This window comes from Sminthopsis crassicaudata, chromosome 6 (genome assembly GCF_048593235.1).
Source record: "Sminthopsis crassicaudata isolate SCR6 chromosome 6, ASM4859323v1, whole genome shotgun sequence".
Classification (NCBI taxonomy): Eukaryota; Metazoa; Chordata; class Mammalia; order Dasyuromorphia; family Dasyuridae; genus Sminthopsis; species Sminthopsis crassicaudata.
In genome coordinates this window covers 78,700,414-78,716,641 of record NC_133622.1, presented here as the reverse complement: position 1 = coordinate 78,716,641, position 16,228 = coordinate 78,700,414, and the positions used below count along the sequence as shown (strand labels likewise).

The following is a 16,228-nucleotide window of genomic DNA, read 5'->3' as shown; positions in this document are numbered from 1 at the left end:
TTGAGAAAATTACATAGTTTATGGCTTATTTTCTTGTTGAACTGAATTTGAGTGACTTAATTTGTAAAATTATAGCTCTATAGACCCTGCTTTGTTTTTAGATTTATTCTTTAAAATGCAGAGAATATCACTATCATTTTTAGTATTTTGAGCTGTAAATTGGTCAAGGATACTAATTTGTCACAGCTGACAGGGACACAATTTTATTAGCTCATGAAATACAAGTTGGGTTTTATTTTGTATTTATCATTCTAGCAGAAGTTCCAATTATGGGAAAAAATTATTTTACTTTTGAAATTCACATATCTTCAAGCTTTAGATTTTTTGGTTGTTGTTCTTGCAAATTATACCACAGGTGTTTCCCTTCCATCCTGTCTTGCATATTAGGATTCTTTTTTTTTTCCTTTACTATTTTCCTAGCAAGATATTTTCAGTGTTTTAGTTAAGATTTAGCTTTAAAAAAGCATATTACCGAAAACTCTTTACATATTTGAAGAAGTATAATGCAAGATAAATTTAGCATATCCTTTAAAAAGTAAATTTTAAGAAATATGTTTTCCATATAGCAATTATTGCACATCATATAGCATGTAGTTTTTAATTAAATATAAAAACATAGCACATGAAACAGAAATCCAATCTGATTTGCTTGAAAATAGATTGCTGTTTCACTCTCCTGCAATGGTTTATTTAAAAACAGTAAATGGAAAAGAAATGCATTTTCTTGTGTTGTTCTAAGCCTCAGGGGCTAAATGTAATGAATATTTTAAGAGATTATTTTAATTAAATTCCTGCACATCTAAACAGAGCAATATTTTATTATCACATACATAACCATGTAACTGAGGTATTCATTAAAGTTAACACTTTCTGGACCAAGCATTCATAGTATGATTTACTGACCTTGTGCAAAAAGGCACAAATTAGGAAGAAAAATGAAGGGGGACAGACTTTGATTAATATAGGTAATGTTATACCATATTTATAATAGCCTTTTCCCTATTCTGGTTTATAAATGCAGTCACTGAGAAAGGTGCCCTGCTGAGGCTGAAATGAGGCTGAAATCGGAGCACATGCCACTAGAGTGTGGGGAAACTGATCACACTGTCAGCAATTCATTTCAAAATGATGTATTTAGTGCTCATTTCACCTTCCAAGAAAAAAGGGAAAGGAGTTCCTTAGACTGGAAGGTGATATTGTTATTTTCAAGGACATACCTAAGTAAAAGATTGCAGCAAAAAGGGGGGGGGGGTTGTTTAACAGGGATTGGATGGGGAGCAGAAAAAAAGGGCAGAGCAAACAAGGAGAGCTTTATGCAGAAATCCAGTGCTACCACGCTGTTTGATAATTGCTAACATATGTGGCTTCTCTGTTTCATTGTAGTCGTCCTCGTGAGTTCTGGCGCCTTGACTACTGGGAAGATGACTTGCGGCGCCGGCGACGATTTGTGCGTAACCCTCTTGGATCGACACATCCTGAAGCGACACTAAAAACAGCCGTGGAACATGGTCAGTGTAAAAACCACTTTTTGTCCATAGCAGCAGGTACAGTACTTGGTAATGAAGAACAGAGTTTCATTACTGCAAGGCCTTGTAAAACAGTTCAACACTACATTTCTGTTATTTTACCCACAAATGAAACAAGTAGCTACTTTTTCATAGACAGCATAGTATCTGTAATCTTGTGATGTTAATCACATATACAATATATTACACATGCAACATTTTTATAACAGACTTTGTCTCTAGAGTTGGAAGTTAAAATTATTTTTAATAACACATTTAGCTTTGAGTTCATTGCCTTCATCAAGTAAAAGATCACTAATTAATTTAATTATTTTGATATAATAAAGAAAACATTACTAAAACCAAATACATTTTGAGGCACTCTTGGGCATATATGTTTTTTTCTTAACTGCTGATTTTTAACTTGAGATTCCAGTGAGAAGCAGAGGGATAGTAATAAATGTCTAAGTGCCTTGGCCTAGGTAGTCTCTAAGCCTTGATTTGTAGATGGTAATGATAGATGGCTAGTGGAAAAAGAGAATAGACATTATTTCCCTATGTTACTGTTCTGCATCATCTTGTTAGCACAGCTCAACAAAACATCTCTTCCTCCTTTCCCCCTCCCCCCCCACCAGTTTTTGTTGTATTGCATATTACCTTACTTCTTATTCAGCAACAATTTTTGGAAGCTGTCTGAAAAGCCAGTAGGAATGAATGAGTAGAACTATGGATTATTCCTTTGGGTTTAACAATTTCTTTATCTTGATTATGCACTAAAACTTATTATTTTATGGTTTTGAAAGTTATTTAAGATACATAGTTAAGGGAAATGTGAAATTTACCCACACTTCATATTGTCAGTAAAACTGACAACATGCCTTAATGTTTTTTGCTCTTTTTTAAATACAAAATATCTTTACTTTTTTCATGCTTGCCATTTAAAATTTCAAGTTTTGTATTTACATTTATAAGGTTAAAGTGCAAAATACAAAGGAAATACTAATTTAAGGCAATTAAGAATATTGTTGAGATCTAGATGAAAGAATATAATGTTGGGTTTGGCCTCAGCCAGGCAGCTTAACCTCTTGCACTCAGCCTTAAAGAGCCATTTCTGGAAGAAAATGTCTACAATATGTCATCAGATATAACACCAAATGTGACATCAGTCCTTTAAAATAAATGGCCATACAGAGAATAGTCAATAACAAAGTGATCTAAAAGCAATGAGTCCCAAAGCCTTACATCTTCAATAGTAGGAGGAGGGGAAGAAGAAACAAAATGTAGAATTAATTAGGCCACTTCAGCTTTGGGTGTTCTTATTATTTTTATTGTGAGGTGATACTGTGGATTTTAGAGTAGAATGTATTTTTTGGTTAATGACCTTACATTTAAAATTTATTCTTTTTAGAAGAATTTTATTCCATTTGAGCAAAAAAGAAAAAAAATTAGTACTTCTTGAAAAATAGTTTTGACAATTTAAGAATTTTTCTTAAATCTTTTCTTTCATTTAATAAGGATTTTTACATTTTTTGCTTTAGATAAGCCATTTGTTTTCACAAATTTTCCTCATTGTATAGTTAATTTTCTAAACTTATTTGCAAGTGAACAGAATAATGAGATTTTTGTTCACTGAAATTAAAATAATCCTTCAAATTTACTCCTCATACATATTTTTTCACACTAAGAATTTTCAAATTCATACCAGAAAATTAATGAATTGAACCATTCCATTTAGACAACGTAAGTACCTATGTGATGATCCTAGTTGTAATTTTGTTATGAGGAAAAAAATTCCCTTGCATATCTTCTCTTCTGTGATCTTGCAGTAACATTACATTGGAGCAGTTTACTTTCTAATAATAATCACCCTTTAAATTAATATCTTTTTTAAATTTATGAGGATTAATAACTCTGATTTTTAAACTATTAATGAAAAAGTTAAAATAACTTTTTTTTTTGTCTTAAAAGGTTTCATTTAATTCCATAAAAGAGAAGCTAGGCTAAAACATTTGATTTGGTACTGTCTTGTTTAGTAGAATTTTTATAGTTCTCTAGTGATCATCAATATCTAAAGCAGATTTTGAAGTACAAGAACATTTAAATAAGGAATAAACTTTTAATAGAAAAATATTCCTCTTTGTTTATTTCTAATATGTTTCTAATTCAAGTTTTTGTTATTGTAGTTCAACTAAAAATCAAATACCAGGTAATAAGCAAACAGATTTAGGCATACCATTAGGCTTATCTTTCTCACTAAAATGTATAGTTACCTTTTGTTTAGCTTTCTTGAAGGATGCTAATTATAATTGTCTAAGATGCTAGCTATACATACCTATTTAAAAAAAAAAAAAAACAATAAAAATAATGTGACATAAAGGTATTTTAGGATGTTCTAGAAACCAGTCCCTTACTGTGTGATGCCATATTTTGTTTTCAGTATACAAAACAATTATATTTAAAATATAATTTTACAGCTTTAGTCTGAAAATATCTCCAAAGTATCAACAATATAAGTATAATTTTAGAGTAATATTTACTTTTAAGAATCTGTTTTGAATAAAGTTAAAAGGTGAATAATCAAATTAAAAAATAGGTTAAAAAAAAAAAACAACAAAGTTGGGGGTGGCGGTGGGAAGATGGCCAAAGTATGTTATAAAATCCTGTAACAGATAAAATTATAGTGAGCAAAAATGTTTACATATAACTAGTCTTTGTGCATTTCCCATTGTTTTATATTTAGGTCATAGAAGGTTGACTTCATTTTGGGAATAATGCATTTTTAAAGTGAAGAACCTTGAGTACCATGCACCATATTAATATAAAAGAAAAACATCCAAAGGGAAATCTTGTTGGAGATTACTTATGTATTTTAGTTGTTAGCGCCATCTTTTCCAGGAATTGATTTGATTTGAAGGAAAGCCTCTGGTGCAAAGGTGGCCGCGTAAATACCTGAAGACTAATGTTCTCTGTTCTCACGATCAATACCAGCCCCATGACTCTACTTCTGGCTACCTTCTAGTTAAAAACAAATTTTTTAATTCTGACAATTTAATTGCCCTGCCCAAGTTCACATTAACTTGCTTTGGGGAAAGAAGATTTAGGTAATTTTTCAAAGAAAGAACCTCCAAAGTAGTTATTTGTAAAAGTCATTGTTGCATTGTAGGATTTTTTTTAAACTTTGTAGTCATTATCATATTCTAAATTTAAAATTAAAAATTTTGTTTAAATTTTGTGAAAATAGTCTATACCAGGTAAAGATTAATATTGTGATTTAAAATTTTCCCTTTTTGTATATATTCTTATATATGAATGTATAATTATTAAATATTCATTAGCATTCAAATACAAGGTACTGAATAGATTTGCTAACTTCTAATTGTCTGATTCTTCTTATTGAATTTCAGAGCAAATAGGGATATTAATGATCCACTACCCATATTTTACAGATCAGTAAACTCAGAGAAGTTATATGCACATGGTCACATATTAGTTAGTGACAGAAATGAGACTAGAAGATAAGCAATCTTACTTCTAGTAAAGAACTAATATGCTGTTTTTTCCAAATTCTTTGTTTATTTTAGTTGACATTTTATCATCAAGTTAAAAGGAAAAAAAAATAGGTTTAAAATTCAAGTGTTATAATAACTTTTATTAACAAGTTTCCACTTTAGTGTATTTTTTATTTAGGTGATAAAATGAATCCTACTTGAAATAATTGCAAATTGTAAGGATATAGAAATATTTTTTTAAAAAATAAAAAAAAATGGTAAGATTGTCTCTACCATCTAAAGGAGAAAATTCTTTCTCATTGTTGCCATTGCTTTTTAGTCAGATTCTGTAAATAATAGATTATACCCTTATTCTTTGTCTTTGGTAGATGTTCATTTAGCAAGATTTTTTGTTAACACAAATATGTTTCTATATAGAATGTCATAAATATTTTATTTGATAGATGGATAAATAGAATCATGAGCTGGAAATTGTCACTAAGGTAGATGTGGAATGTTATTTAACCTGCTAACTCAGCATGATTAACTTGAAATATATTATATTTGTAGTTATCACATCAGTTATGTTTTAATTTTTTCTTGTAATAAATAATAGTATAAAATAATTCAAGAAATGGGCTTTTGAAGCAATAAGATTATTCCCTGATCAAGTTACCCAACATGCTTCTATCTCTTTAGCTGCCAAAATATATTGTTCTCTTTGTTAATGTAGCAATTTCTAGAATTCCATATTTATCAGGAGAAACCTATGATTTGCTCTTTAAATCATGGTGGGCTGTTTTAAGCTACCCATACTTTGTTGAGTTTGTCCCACGTCCCCAGTATCCTTCTTTGTAAATGCCACAAATTACATACCATCTATATGAACTATGATATATTTTCTAAATTATTCCAGTGTAATAAAGGCAGGTATATATCTCTAGAATCTCAGTAGAGTAGAGCTTTGGTAGCCCTCATCATCTTATATATTAGTAAATCTATTATAAAAATCTGTGAAGTTCTCTATTATCATTTTAGTGGTTAAGATGATGAATGTTGCTTTGAAGAGTAATTTTTCTTGAAATGGTATGGTGCCAAAGACTTTGGTACAAAGTCTTCTCTTACTTACTTTCTGAAATATTAACTGTGGCAGTCTACTAATTGAGGAAAGGGAAAGAATCTGTGAATCTCAAATAGAAAATATTCCCACATACTTTTTGTCTTAGCTTCATTCACCCTATTCTGCAGACAAATCCATTCCTATCCAGTGTTGCTTCAGAGTTTGCCCCTAAAAATCTCACCAACACATATTAAGCCCCTGGTAGAGCTTCCTTTTGAGTTCAGTGTATCAGCTTTTAGAACTGACATGGATTAAGGCTGTGTAAAATGCAGCTAGAAACACTCAAAAATTAGTATAGTTTTATCTAATAGCTGTAGCTTCAGTAATTATTTAGTTGAAAAATAATGGAACCGCCACAAAGACAAAGCTAGATGAGGTATATTTTTACCTTCTACTGTAAAAGAATTTAAAAAATTTTATTCTTAGTAGTCTTTTTGATATCTAGAAAATTTCTTGAGTTAAGATTGACTTGAACACACAACTTATATTTAAATGATTTAAAAGTATGCCCTGACATCTTCAAATTAAACGGTTAGTTCAATGTGGAATACACTGACTCACAAGTGAAATATAACATCAGATACCTGTTTATAAAATGGTGATTAAGTGGTATAGTGTAGCTAAAAATAAAAATGTATTTTCCCCCAATGCATATAAACATTATAATTACCTTTTATTTTTGCTTGGAATTGTTTTGTTCTAATTTTGAAAAAAAAAAATCTTTAGCAGAAAGCTATTAGGCCACTGAGAATTGAACAACAGCGCATGTGGTGTGTATTAGAGTACTGTTGGTAATTTTACTGCTGCTAACTTAAAATCCTCAAGGGGGAGTTAATTACAGGAAAACCATTCTAAATATCAGTAAGCTGCATATTTTCCATGACAAGAGGGTTTTTAGCTCAGATTGAACAACTCCAGAATCTGAGCTTTTTTTTTTTTTTTATTTGTTTGTTTGATAAATTAAAAAATAAGATAAAAGTAAAAATCCCATATATGCAATATATACATATTACTGTCTTTTACATAAAACTTTCCCTTAATCAGAATGTATTCTGTTTGGAGCACATTGTTAAGAACATGAGAATATATACATCATCTTTATTTCAAACTCTAAATTGAAATGATTGAAAATTAGAAATGTCTTGGTTCATTTTACTTTATCTTGCCTTTAAATGTGCATTTATTTACTGAAAGTTTAAGCCATGTTATATTGCCACTAGGGACTGTCTTCCTCTGTAAATGTTTGCAGATTAAAGGTTTTTTTTTTTTGTTAAATAAGCTAGTGGAGCCTAAAGTCATGTATGGCAGTAATCAGGGAAAGTAATGAGCAAGTTGTTCCTGATGTGTTTGGCATATGTTCCTCAGACATGGATTTGGATGTGAATATTTTCATAATTTACATTTTATGTTTGATTTTTTTTCCTAAACTATTTTTTACCAAACTTTTTTTAATAAGTAAAAGCAATCCCTAAATATATATACATGTATGCTAACTTGTATAAAAATGCACAAGTTCCATGTTTTTTTTAAATGATAGGAAGAAATAACCCCTCCATTCAAAAATTAGCATATTGATTAATATAATTGTCCAGTAAGTAGTCATTGATTTACATCTTTTAAATCTCACTTTTTAATTTTTATACTTTCAAGGACTAATTTTTTAATAAGTGTGATAATATAAAAATTTAAAAACCTAGAAATAATTGCTTACTTGGGGATTTATTACATGTTTCTCCAAAATAAATATTAAAATAATGAAGTAACTTCTTTCATTCAACCTAAATTTTATGTCTTAACATGGTATACTTAATTGTAACTTTGGGGATAATATATCCATTGATATCCAGTATTTTAATGATGTGCAAATAATAGCAAATAGCTATCCTTTACATAACCCCCCTTTTAATTTTTGCAAAGGGTTTTAGATATTTTGTTATTTGATCTCATATATTTAAGAAAATAAGATTTTATTCACCCACACATAGTATGTGAATTAATAATTTATTTTTTTTTTTTTAAATTTCTCTCAACTTTGTTTTTACTATATTTTTTAGGAGAAATTAGAATCCTTGAAGTATTAAAATATCAGGAGAAATACTTCTATTTTTCCAAAAGTAATGCTCTGTTATAACAATGGAATGAATTAATGATAACTACAAATGAGTTGGCAATGATATAAAAATGAAGTTTTGATGTCAAAATGAAGTTTTATTCTACCCATAAATAACCTTTGAGTACAAAACTATAGATAATATAGAATTACAGACCTGGAAAGATCTTTAGAGTTTTATCTGGGCCAACCCCTTCATTTTACAGAGGAAGAAACTGAGTCCCAAAGAGGTTAATTACTTGAATCAGCTTGCCTATGCTATAATTTATATGTTTAAAATCCTTTGGATTGATTTATTTTAATACAACGTTTTTTTGGTGCCATCTGACTCCACCCAATTCCTTCTTGGGAACTTGTTTTCACCAGGCTGGATCTCTTCAGCCATTCTACAGGGAAAGCTTGGTTCAAAGAATCAGGTGCACCATTTCCAAGGACTAGATCAAGTTTGTAATATGTAAGCAGGAGAAGTTAGGGCTTCTCAGTGAAGTTCCTAAACCTGCCTTTTTTTCACATGGACTTTACAATTTTCTATGCATCAGAAACATGGTCCAGCTTTTGCTCAAAATCTTTTAGGTAGCCTGTTTCCTGGTGGTCCATGAAAGTGGTTCTATTCCTTCCAAACATGAAGGCATCCACACCCTCTGCTCTGTAGTTGAGTTAAAGGCTTGCAGTATTTGAAGTTCTGGTTTTCATTTCTAGTCCCCAGATCATTTCTCCCAGTTATTTCCACTGACTCCTCTGCTCCTTCTCCTAGTCTCATTGTTGGCTGTCGGCGCCCCCCAGAGCTCCTCCTTTGCAGATTGCAGAGATTTGTGTGTTTGCTTCTCTTCCTCCCTCCTGCTGCCTTGTCACACGTCCTGAGAAAATGGGCATGGCTTTTTTTTGCTAGTGTATTTGTAGAGGCTTCTCTGGCCTGCCAAACCTTTTCTGTTGTATTTACCCCCAGGATATCTTAGCCCTTTAGTTTAACCGCCTGGAGAGGTGGCTTTTGCACCTCAGGTTTCCTAGCCTTGTATTTTAGGAGAAACTACTGTAATCCTGTGCTAGGGACTGGGAGGATGAAGAAAGGGGGGAAGAGATGTGAATTGATAAGAACCAGTGGCTTCATTAGTGCCATAGATTCATCTCTCCAATCTCCATGGGAAGCAGCATGCTCAGACTTGGATATGAAGGCCTCAGCCACCTTCTTAACTTATCTCAATTTTGAATTTTCTCCAAATGTATCTGGTTGTTATGTTATTCACAGAATGAAGTTTTCCCACCTTACTTCCTCAGTATCTTATGGAAAATTGAATAGATTTGCCTGGTAACTGTGCACTTGAAACTAGAGATTTTCCTCCACCCCCTTCCCCAATATCTCAGGAAGTGCTGGTTTTCAATCCTCCTCGTTCTTAACTATAAATAAATAAATGGTGAGAAGTCACTGGTTCTGAGGTTGGGTTTAATGGGATAAGTATTCTTCAGGGTACTGTTACACTAGATTTGGGAAATAGATTGTCATACATACTTGTTTGCTCTCCTGAGTACCTGTATGATGTGTGTCTGTGTGTGTTTGTGTGTGTGTGTGTATGAGAGAGAGAGAGAGAGACAGAGACAGAGAGATTGAGAAAGATTGATAAAGAGATTGATTGACTAATTCTCCAAATACTAGTGATCATCATTGACTAACCTTCCCTTATTTCAAATGTTTATTCCTCTCACCTTTTACTTTTGGTCACTGTCTCCTTCCTAAGCTGATGGACATCCCTGTTTCTTTTTTTATTTCAGCTTCAGATGAAGATATCCTTGCTAAAGGAAAACAGTCCATCAAGAGTCAGGCTTTAGGAAATCAGAACTCGGAAAGTGAGATTACCTTAGACGGCGATGATGATACCCTGTCATCCGTGGAGGAGAAAGACTTAGAGAATCTGACTGGTAAATTCTGCAGTTGGGCAAATATTCAAACTAGTTTGCCCATCGATCTGCTATATTTTTAGTTATGACAACTAAGTTCTATTTAAACAGTAAGGATTGTCCTCCACATTTAAGTTAAAAAGAGATTGTTTTTGTTTCTGATGTTTCCCCTCTCTGTCATTATATCTGTTGTTTCCCCTGACTTGTGCTGTGAACTACTACTTCCACACTTCTCTCAACAAACACCGTCATTATTTTATGCTTAATTTTTCTTTTTATGGTCATGGGCTTCCATTTGGAGAAGTCATTTTTCCCCCTTTCTTTCTTTCTTTCTTTTTTTTTTTTGTTTTGTTAAAAACTAAAAGTATCCTTTCCCACTTACCCTTGGGGGCCTTGCTGTCTAATTACTTTAAAAGTCTGCCTAGGTAAGTAGTTTGTAAACAAACCTAGCCCTGGAGTAAAAAAGTTGGTTTTGATATGCTGGATTTTAGTAATTGTGTCCCTTTTTACATTTAGCTTTTCCATATAAAGTAAAAACAAGAAAAAAAATTCTGTTTCAAGAACCTAGAGCCACTTTCTCCTCCCAGAACTTCATGACAGTAAGAAGATAGGTTTTTCAATATGATTGTATCTGGAAATTTCTCAGCTTTGTTTGCAGGACAGAAGAGAAGTAACAGAGGGTAGATGGCCAATAGGACATTTGTTTTCCTTCCTGTGGCATTTTAATATTTCACTAAGTAGCTTTGTTCCTCCTTTGCCTACAGTTCTTTTGGTATGACTATTAAAAGGGCTACACAAAAAGAGCAATAAGATGGAGATGAGTCCAGAATTTTTTTCAGATGCAGAATTATCCTTTGTATAATGTCTTCTACTCTGGTAAATCTAAAACCTGAATCTATTGTTTATGAACACTTATTTTTAATTTTGCTATATACTTTTCGATCAAGGAAAACAGAAAGCAAGATAGGATATGCACTCTGTAGTGAAGGCTATATAATTCTCAATAAAATAAAATTAAATAAATTGGAGCATTATACCTTGTGATTTTTGTTTCCTTTCTCCCTCCCTTCCCCATTTGTAGAGAAAAGAATTGTTCATCTCTATCTACCTTTCCTACAAAACTCACCGACCATTTCCTCCTTTTTTATTATGCTTCTATTCCAGCTTCTGGTTATACATTCATACTGTAATAGAGGTGAAAGGGGAGTTTAATTATATAATCTTGACAATGGCAATAGGATTAAGAAGTAATCCTCACTAATAAAGTGGTGTGGGTTAGAAATGAAGTGGAAATTGTCAGGGGTCTTCTGTAGGACCTGGGCTGCCCTGGATCCTGCAGCTGTCTGTTCACCCCATAATTGAATGTCTGAAAGTGATTGAAAAAATGTTATTTCTCTTCTGGATTACATGCTAATGTACAGAGGGCAAAAGGAGACAGCAAAAGAACACATAGCTGCTTATTTCATCCATTTATGAGGATGAGCTTAGGGAAATCATGGCCGTTCTCCTGCTATCTGCTGCCCATCTGCAAACACAATGTATTTGTACATTGGGAATAGGGGGCAAAGCCTTTTCTGCTCTCAGTAGAGCATCCCTTCTATTGTCCTTCTGGCGCACATTAAGATTGATGTTAGATTAAAGACCATCACCGCTCTAACAATCGATGGAAATGACAGGTCATCTGAATTTCGGGGCAGTTATTCACTCATTGATTGCCTGAGTAGTTGTACTACTGTATTAATTCAAAATTTTAAGTATCACTTTCATGTTGCTTTTTTGTTCCACAAAGAATCTGAGAAATCACAAATTGATTTCAGATCCTTAATTTTTCTTAAAACAAAAAAAGCCTGAAATACAGATTAAGCAAATGTATATATGATTATCTTTATTCTTTATATGTGTATACATTTAGTGTCTCCCTCATTTTTTTATGTTTGTGTCTATAGACTCTAGACTGTTAAATCTGAAGTGATTCCATTGTTTTCAGTAGCAATCTGATTTGTCTCTTTGATAAACCCTGTGGAGATTTGATTATTCCAATAAAAATTCATTCAGTTGGAAACCCACCCTCCAGCTGTTTAATCCCTGAATCCCCAAACTACATGAATACTGTATTTGGAACCGCTGAGCAATATTTAACAGTAGAGTGGAAGGTATACTAAAGTAGAATTTTTAATAATTCTTTTCATGAAAGTTGAGATGAAGCATGAGATTTTCAGAACTAGCACCCAGACTACAGAGAATGCAGTGATAAGGATGATTTTACTAACTTCACCAAAATGCTGATCTTTTGTGATCTAGCTCTATTTAGAATCTGAGCTCGTCTTGGAAGCCTGCTTAGTTTTCTCCATTTCCGTACTTACTGCTTGGGTAATGGCTACTTGCTGGTTGGCAGCCTGAGGCTTGCCCCTGATGTGAAATGTGAATGAATAGTAGAATCAAATTCTATCTGACTATGGGCATTGCATACTCACTACAAAGCAATTGCATACCAATTTACCAGGATCATTAACCAGCTGTTATAGGCCCAAGGGTCTAGAAGTCTTTGCATTGTTGGAGGAGGATAGGATCCGACAGAATCTGTGGGTGGGGGGTAGGGAGACACTACATAGTAGTAGTGAGAATCAGGAAGAAAAATAACATTTCTAATCAAGTTTCTTACACATCTGGTGTTTTCTTTCTATATTCCACAGGTCCTGTGAGCTTGAGCACACCAGCTCAACTTGTGGCCCCTTCTGTGGTGGTGAAGGGTACTCTTTCTATCACCTCCTCTGAACTCTATTTTGAAGTAGATGAAGAAGAGCCGAACTTCAAGAAAATTGACCCCAAGGTAAGAGGAGGAAAAATGTATTATCTTATTTCCTCACTACCCTCAAGCCTTCTGTTTGTTTTTTCTCCCCTGTTATTGGATTGTTTAGAATTTATTTGGGGGAGGAGGACATAGAGTCGGTTTGGGAAACATCTAGTTACATTCTAAAAGATGTGATTTAACTTTTTCACTGAGTTATACCTTGCTTTCTTGTTAGCTCTTTTTGCCCTTATATAATCTTGAGTTTCACTTACTGGCTATTTTAATGTAGTTCATTTATGTTAATAATAATTTCCTTATAGGTCTAGTGCTAATTAACTTAGTAGGGTGAAAATGGGGAGTTTTACAAATTCATCTCATATAAAAAATATCATAGGGAACCTGAGATTGCAGTTTGAAAGGTTTTTAATGTTTACAAATAGAATTCTAATATATATTGCTCTTACTTGTTTTGTCTCTTTGACTTACTGTTCTAAATGTCTTGTTTGTAATATATATTTCTTAGAGTATATTGTTGAATTTTTAAAAGTACCATGTATAGTTTCCTAAATTTAAACCAAAAATATTTTAATTTTTTTTAAAAATTATTTTTCAGACCCACCTAACTTCTCATTATTCATTTAGACTATGGAAATAGCCATGAAGCTGGGAGGAAGATTTAAAATTGTATTTATTTTTATAAAGCTGAAGGTTAAATCTCTATTTCCGAGCAGCAACTTTTTCTTAAAAGAACAAGCTCTGCCAAGGAATAAGGTGTTTGGAAGAGTAGTAGGGCAGTTTTAAACAAAGCAAACTTTTACAACAAATATTTATCTTAGAGTTTAGACAGGGGAAGGAGCTTAGGTAGAAGAAGTTCTTGGGAGTTATTATGGTGCTATTATTAAATCATTTTTTAAAAAATTAAATAGTTTAAGTCCTCTGCAAGAGCCATTAAGTTTTTTTATTAAAAAGATTAATTTAAATCTCAGTATGGACTACCCTTTGTTCTAATCTTATTGCCTTTATTTAGAGGAAATGGTTAGACTGTGTGACTGGAAGGAATTGGAAAAAGAGTTCAACTCTGACACTGGACTGAACAGTTTTTGAAATTTGAATTTTTGGAGTTATTCAAAGAGAAGTCCCGATATATCTTTATAAATCAAGAATATACAATTGGGCAATTTTGTTTCATTGATTAGCTTTTTGGACTCCATTGTATAGTTAAAGCGTAGCTAAAATTGATAGGAAGAGGGCCTTTAAGTTGAAAAAATATTTTAATTCTACAATTACTGGTAGTTGGCAAGTCAGCTTAAAATACCAAATCAGTGAACAGGTATTTGAATGGGATTTTTCTTAGGCTAAGAATCCTCTTATGTGTAGTGTCATTGAAACAGCTTTGATAACAGCTGTACTTTCTGTTTTTCTGTTGTATTCTGTCCAGCATCATTTAATTTCTCTTTCATTGTTGCCTGTTAAGGATTGAGCAGGTTTTTGGATCCCCAAAGACTACCCTGTACCACAGCAAATTGGCTAAACATGTCTAGCAGGGATTAAGTCTGGGTCTGGAAATTACAGATATAAAATAAAATACAGATAAATAATAATTTGTAAAAAATAATAATAATAATTTTTCCAATTTCATATTATTTGAACTTTTGATTACATAGACCTGAATGATATCTGTTTTTGATAAGTTTGAGAATTGAAGTCAAGAGCTTTGTATTCTTAGCTCAGTGGCTTATATTAAACTGAAAGAAGCAGGAGAAAAGTAAAGATTTACAAAATTAAAAATTTCTTGAATTTTTTAAAACAGAAAGATCATGGAGCCTTATAGATTTTTATTGCTACTTTAGGGAAGAAATCTGACTTCAGGTGTTGGTTTTAGTATTGTTGGTTTCAAAGTAAAAAGTTAGTAGTTTTTAGGTTTCAGCTCTTCTTGGAGCTTCCTTTTCCTCTCTTAATCATTTGTTATTTACCAATACTTATCTAACTTCATAGAATCAGTGGAAAAGAAAGCATTTTGGGAACTTTATTGTTCAATGTAAATGTAAGTTATTTTTATTAAAAGTGGCTTAAAAAGTGTCCCTAAGAGAATCACTATATTTACAATTTCTCTTACTATTTGTCTTAATCACAAAGAAAAGTAAGCCTAGGTTTCTGTTTTTAAATTAAATAAGATCATCACTGATAAGGTCACAAATTTTTATTTTCATGTAGAAGTATGTTTTGTTTAGTTTTAAACCAAGAAACAGTAATCCCTACAAGCTAAACCCATATTTATTAGGTGAGCCATTTTTCAGAACTCAAAGTGGACTCTAATCCCCAATCCCTTTGCCTTAGGCTTTTCATTTGTGTCCAAAGAAAAAGTTTGTTTCTACTTTATTTTCTTTTCTAAGAAATTCAGAATTAATTCGCTTTCCAAGTTTGAGGTACAAACTTAAATGCTGAATAAAGATCTTTGACATAATTACACTTTAGCAAATTTTCAGTTTGATGATTATTTTAAATGTGGTTTTGATAGGAGGCAATTTCATAACTTTTCCTAATATTTATTATATTTTCCCTACATATTTTCATTCATGGTTCAAGATTTTGAAATAATTTTGTGTTGTAAATTTATAATTTTATTTTTTCTTATGTATCAAGTATGTATCCTCTTTTCTCCATTTTAATTACCTCTAACCACCTTCAAAACACCTTCAGCAAAATATACCCAGTAATCATTTTGTAGTGGAATGAAATAAAAGGTTAGCTATTTTGATGTTTACATAGTAAAAAAAAAGGAAGGAAGAAAGAAAGAATACTATAGAGACTCAAGAAAATCGTATTTCTCTTTTCCCTCTATAATGAAAAATGAAAGTCTTAATCCTTTCAATTTAGACATATCACTAATATAATTTCCATTTTGTTCTTTCTTGTATGGTTGTCTGATACATTGCTAAGTTTTATTATTTACTTAAAAGCCTGGAGAGGATAAATGGTTATAGGGGAGAAAATCAACTAACAGCATTAATAATTCAGAGAAGATCTATAAATGTTTCCTTGCATTTCAGAGTCAAATTGAAATAGTTTGTTTTTTAGTTACGGTATAAGAAAGCAAATCTATTAATTTTTAATGTGAATGAATCACATTTACTTATTAAGGTTGGACATGTACACATATGTGTATATATGCATATATATATATATATATATATAAATTTTTATCAGTCTTAAAGCACAGACTTAAGTCAGGAATAAATTAGCAGGATGAGTTTTGCAAGATTATAGCTACATTATGAATGTTAACGATCAGACTTTGGTTTGATTCTGCATACTTTAGCT

The 16,228-nt window shown here is 32.0% G+C and overlaps 1 protein-coding gene across 4 annotated transcripts in view; it reads left to right on the top strand.

Annotated features, from left to right (window-relative positions):
- The window catches only part of LRBA (LPS responsive beige-like anchor protein), a 742,057-nt gene that overhangs the window by 411,792 nt on the left and 314,037 nt on the right, over positions 1–16,228 (top strand). For all 4 annotated transcript variants that reach the window (XM_074272516.1, XM_074272513.1, XM_074272515.1 and 1 more), the window contains exons 38-40: positions 1,384–1,508; positions 9,991–10,137; positions 12,810–12,946. In XM_074272516.1, the coding sequence (XP_074128617.1) occupies positions 1,384–1,508; positions 9,991–10,137; positions 12,810–12,946 (409 nt within the window). The remainder of the gene's footprint in view (positions 1–1,383; positions 1,509–9,990; positions 10,138–12,809; positions 12,947–16,228) is intronic.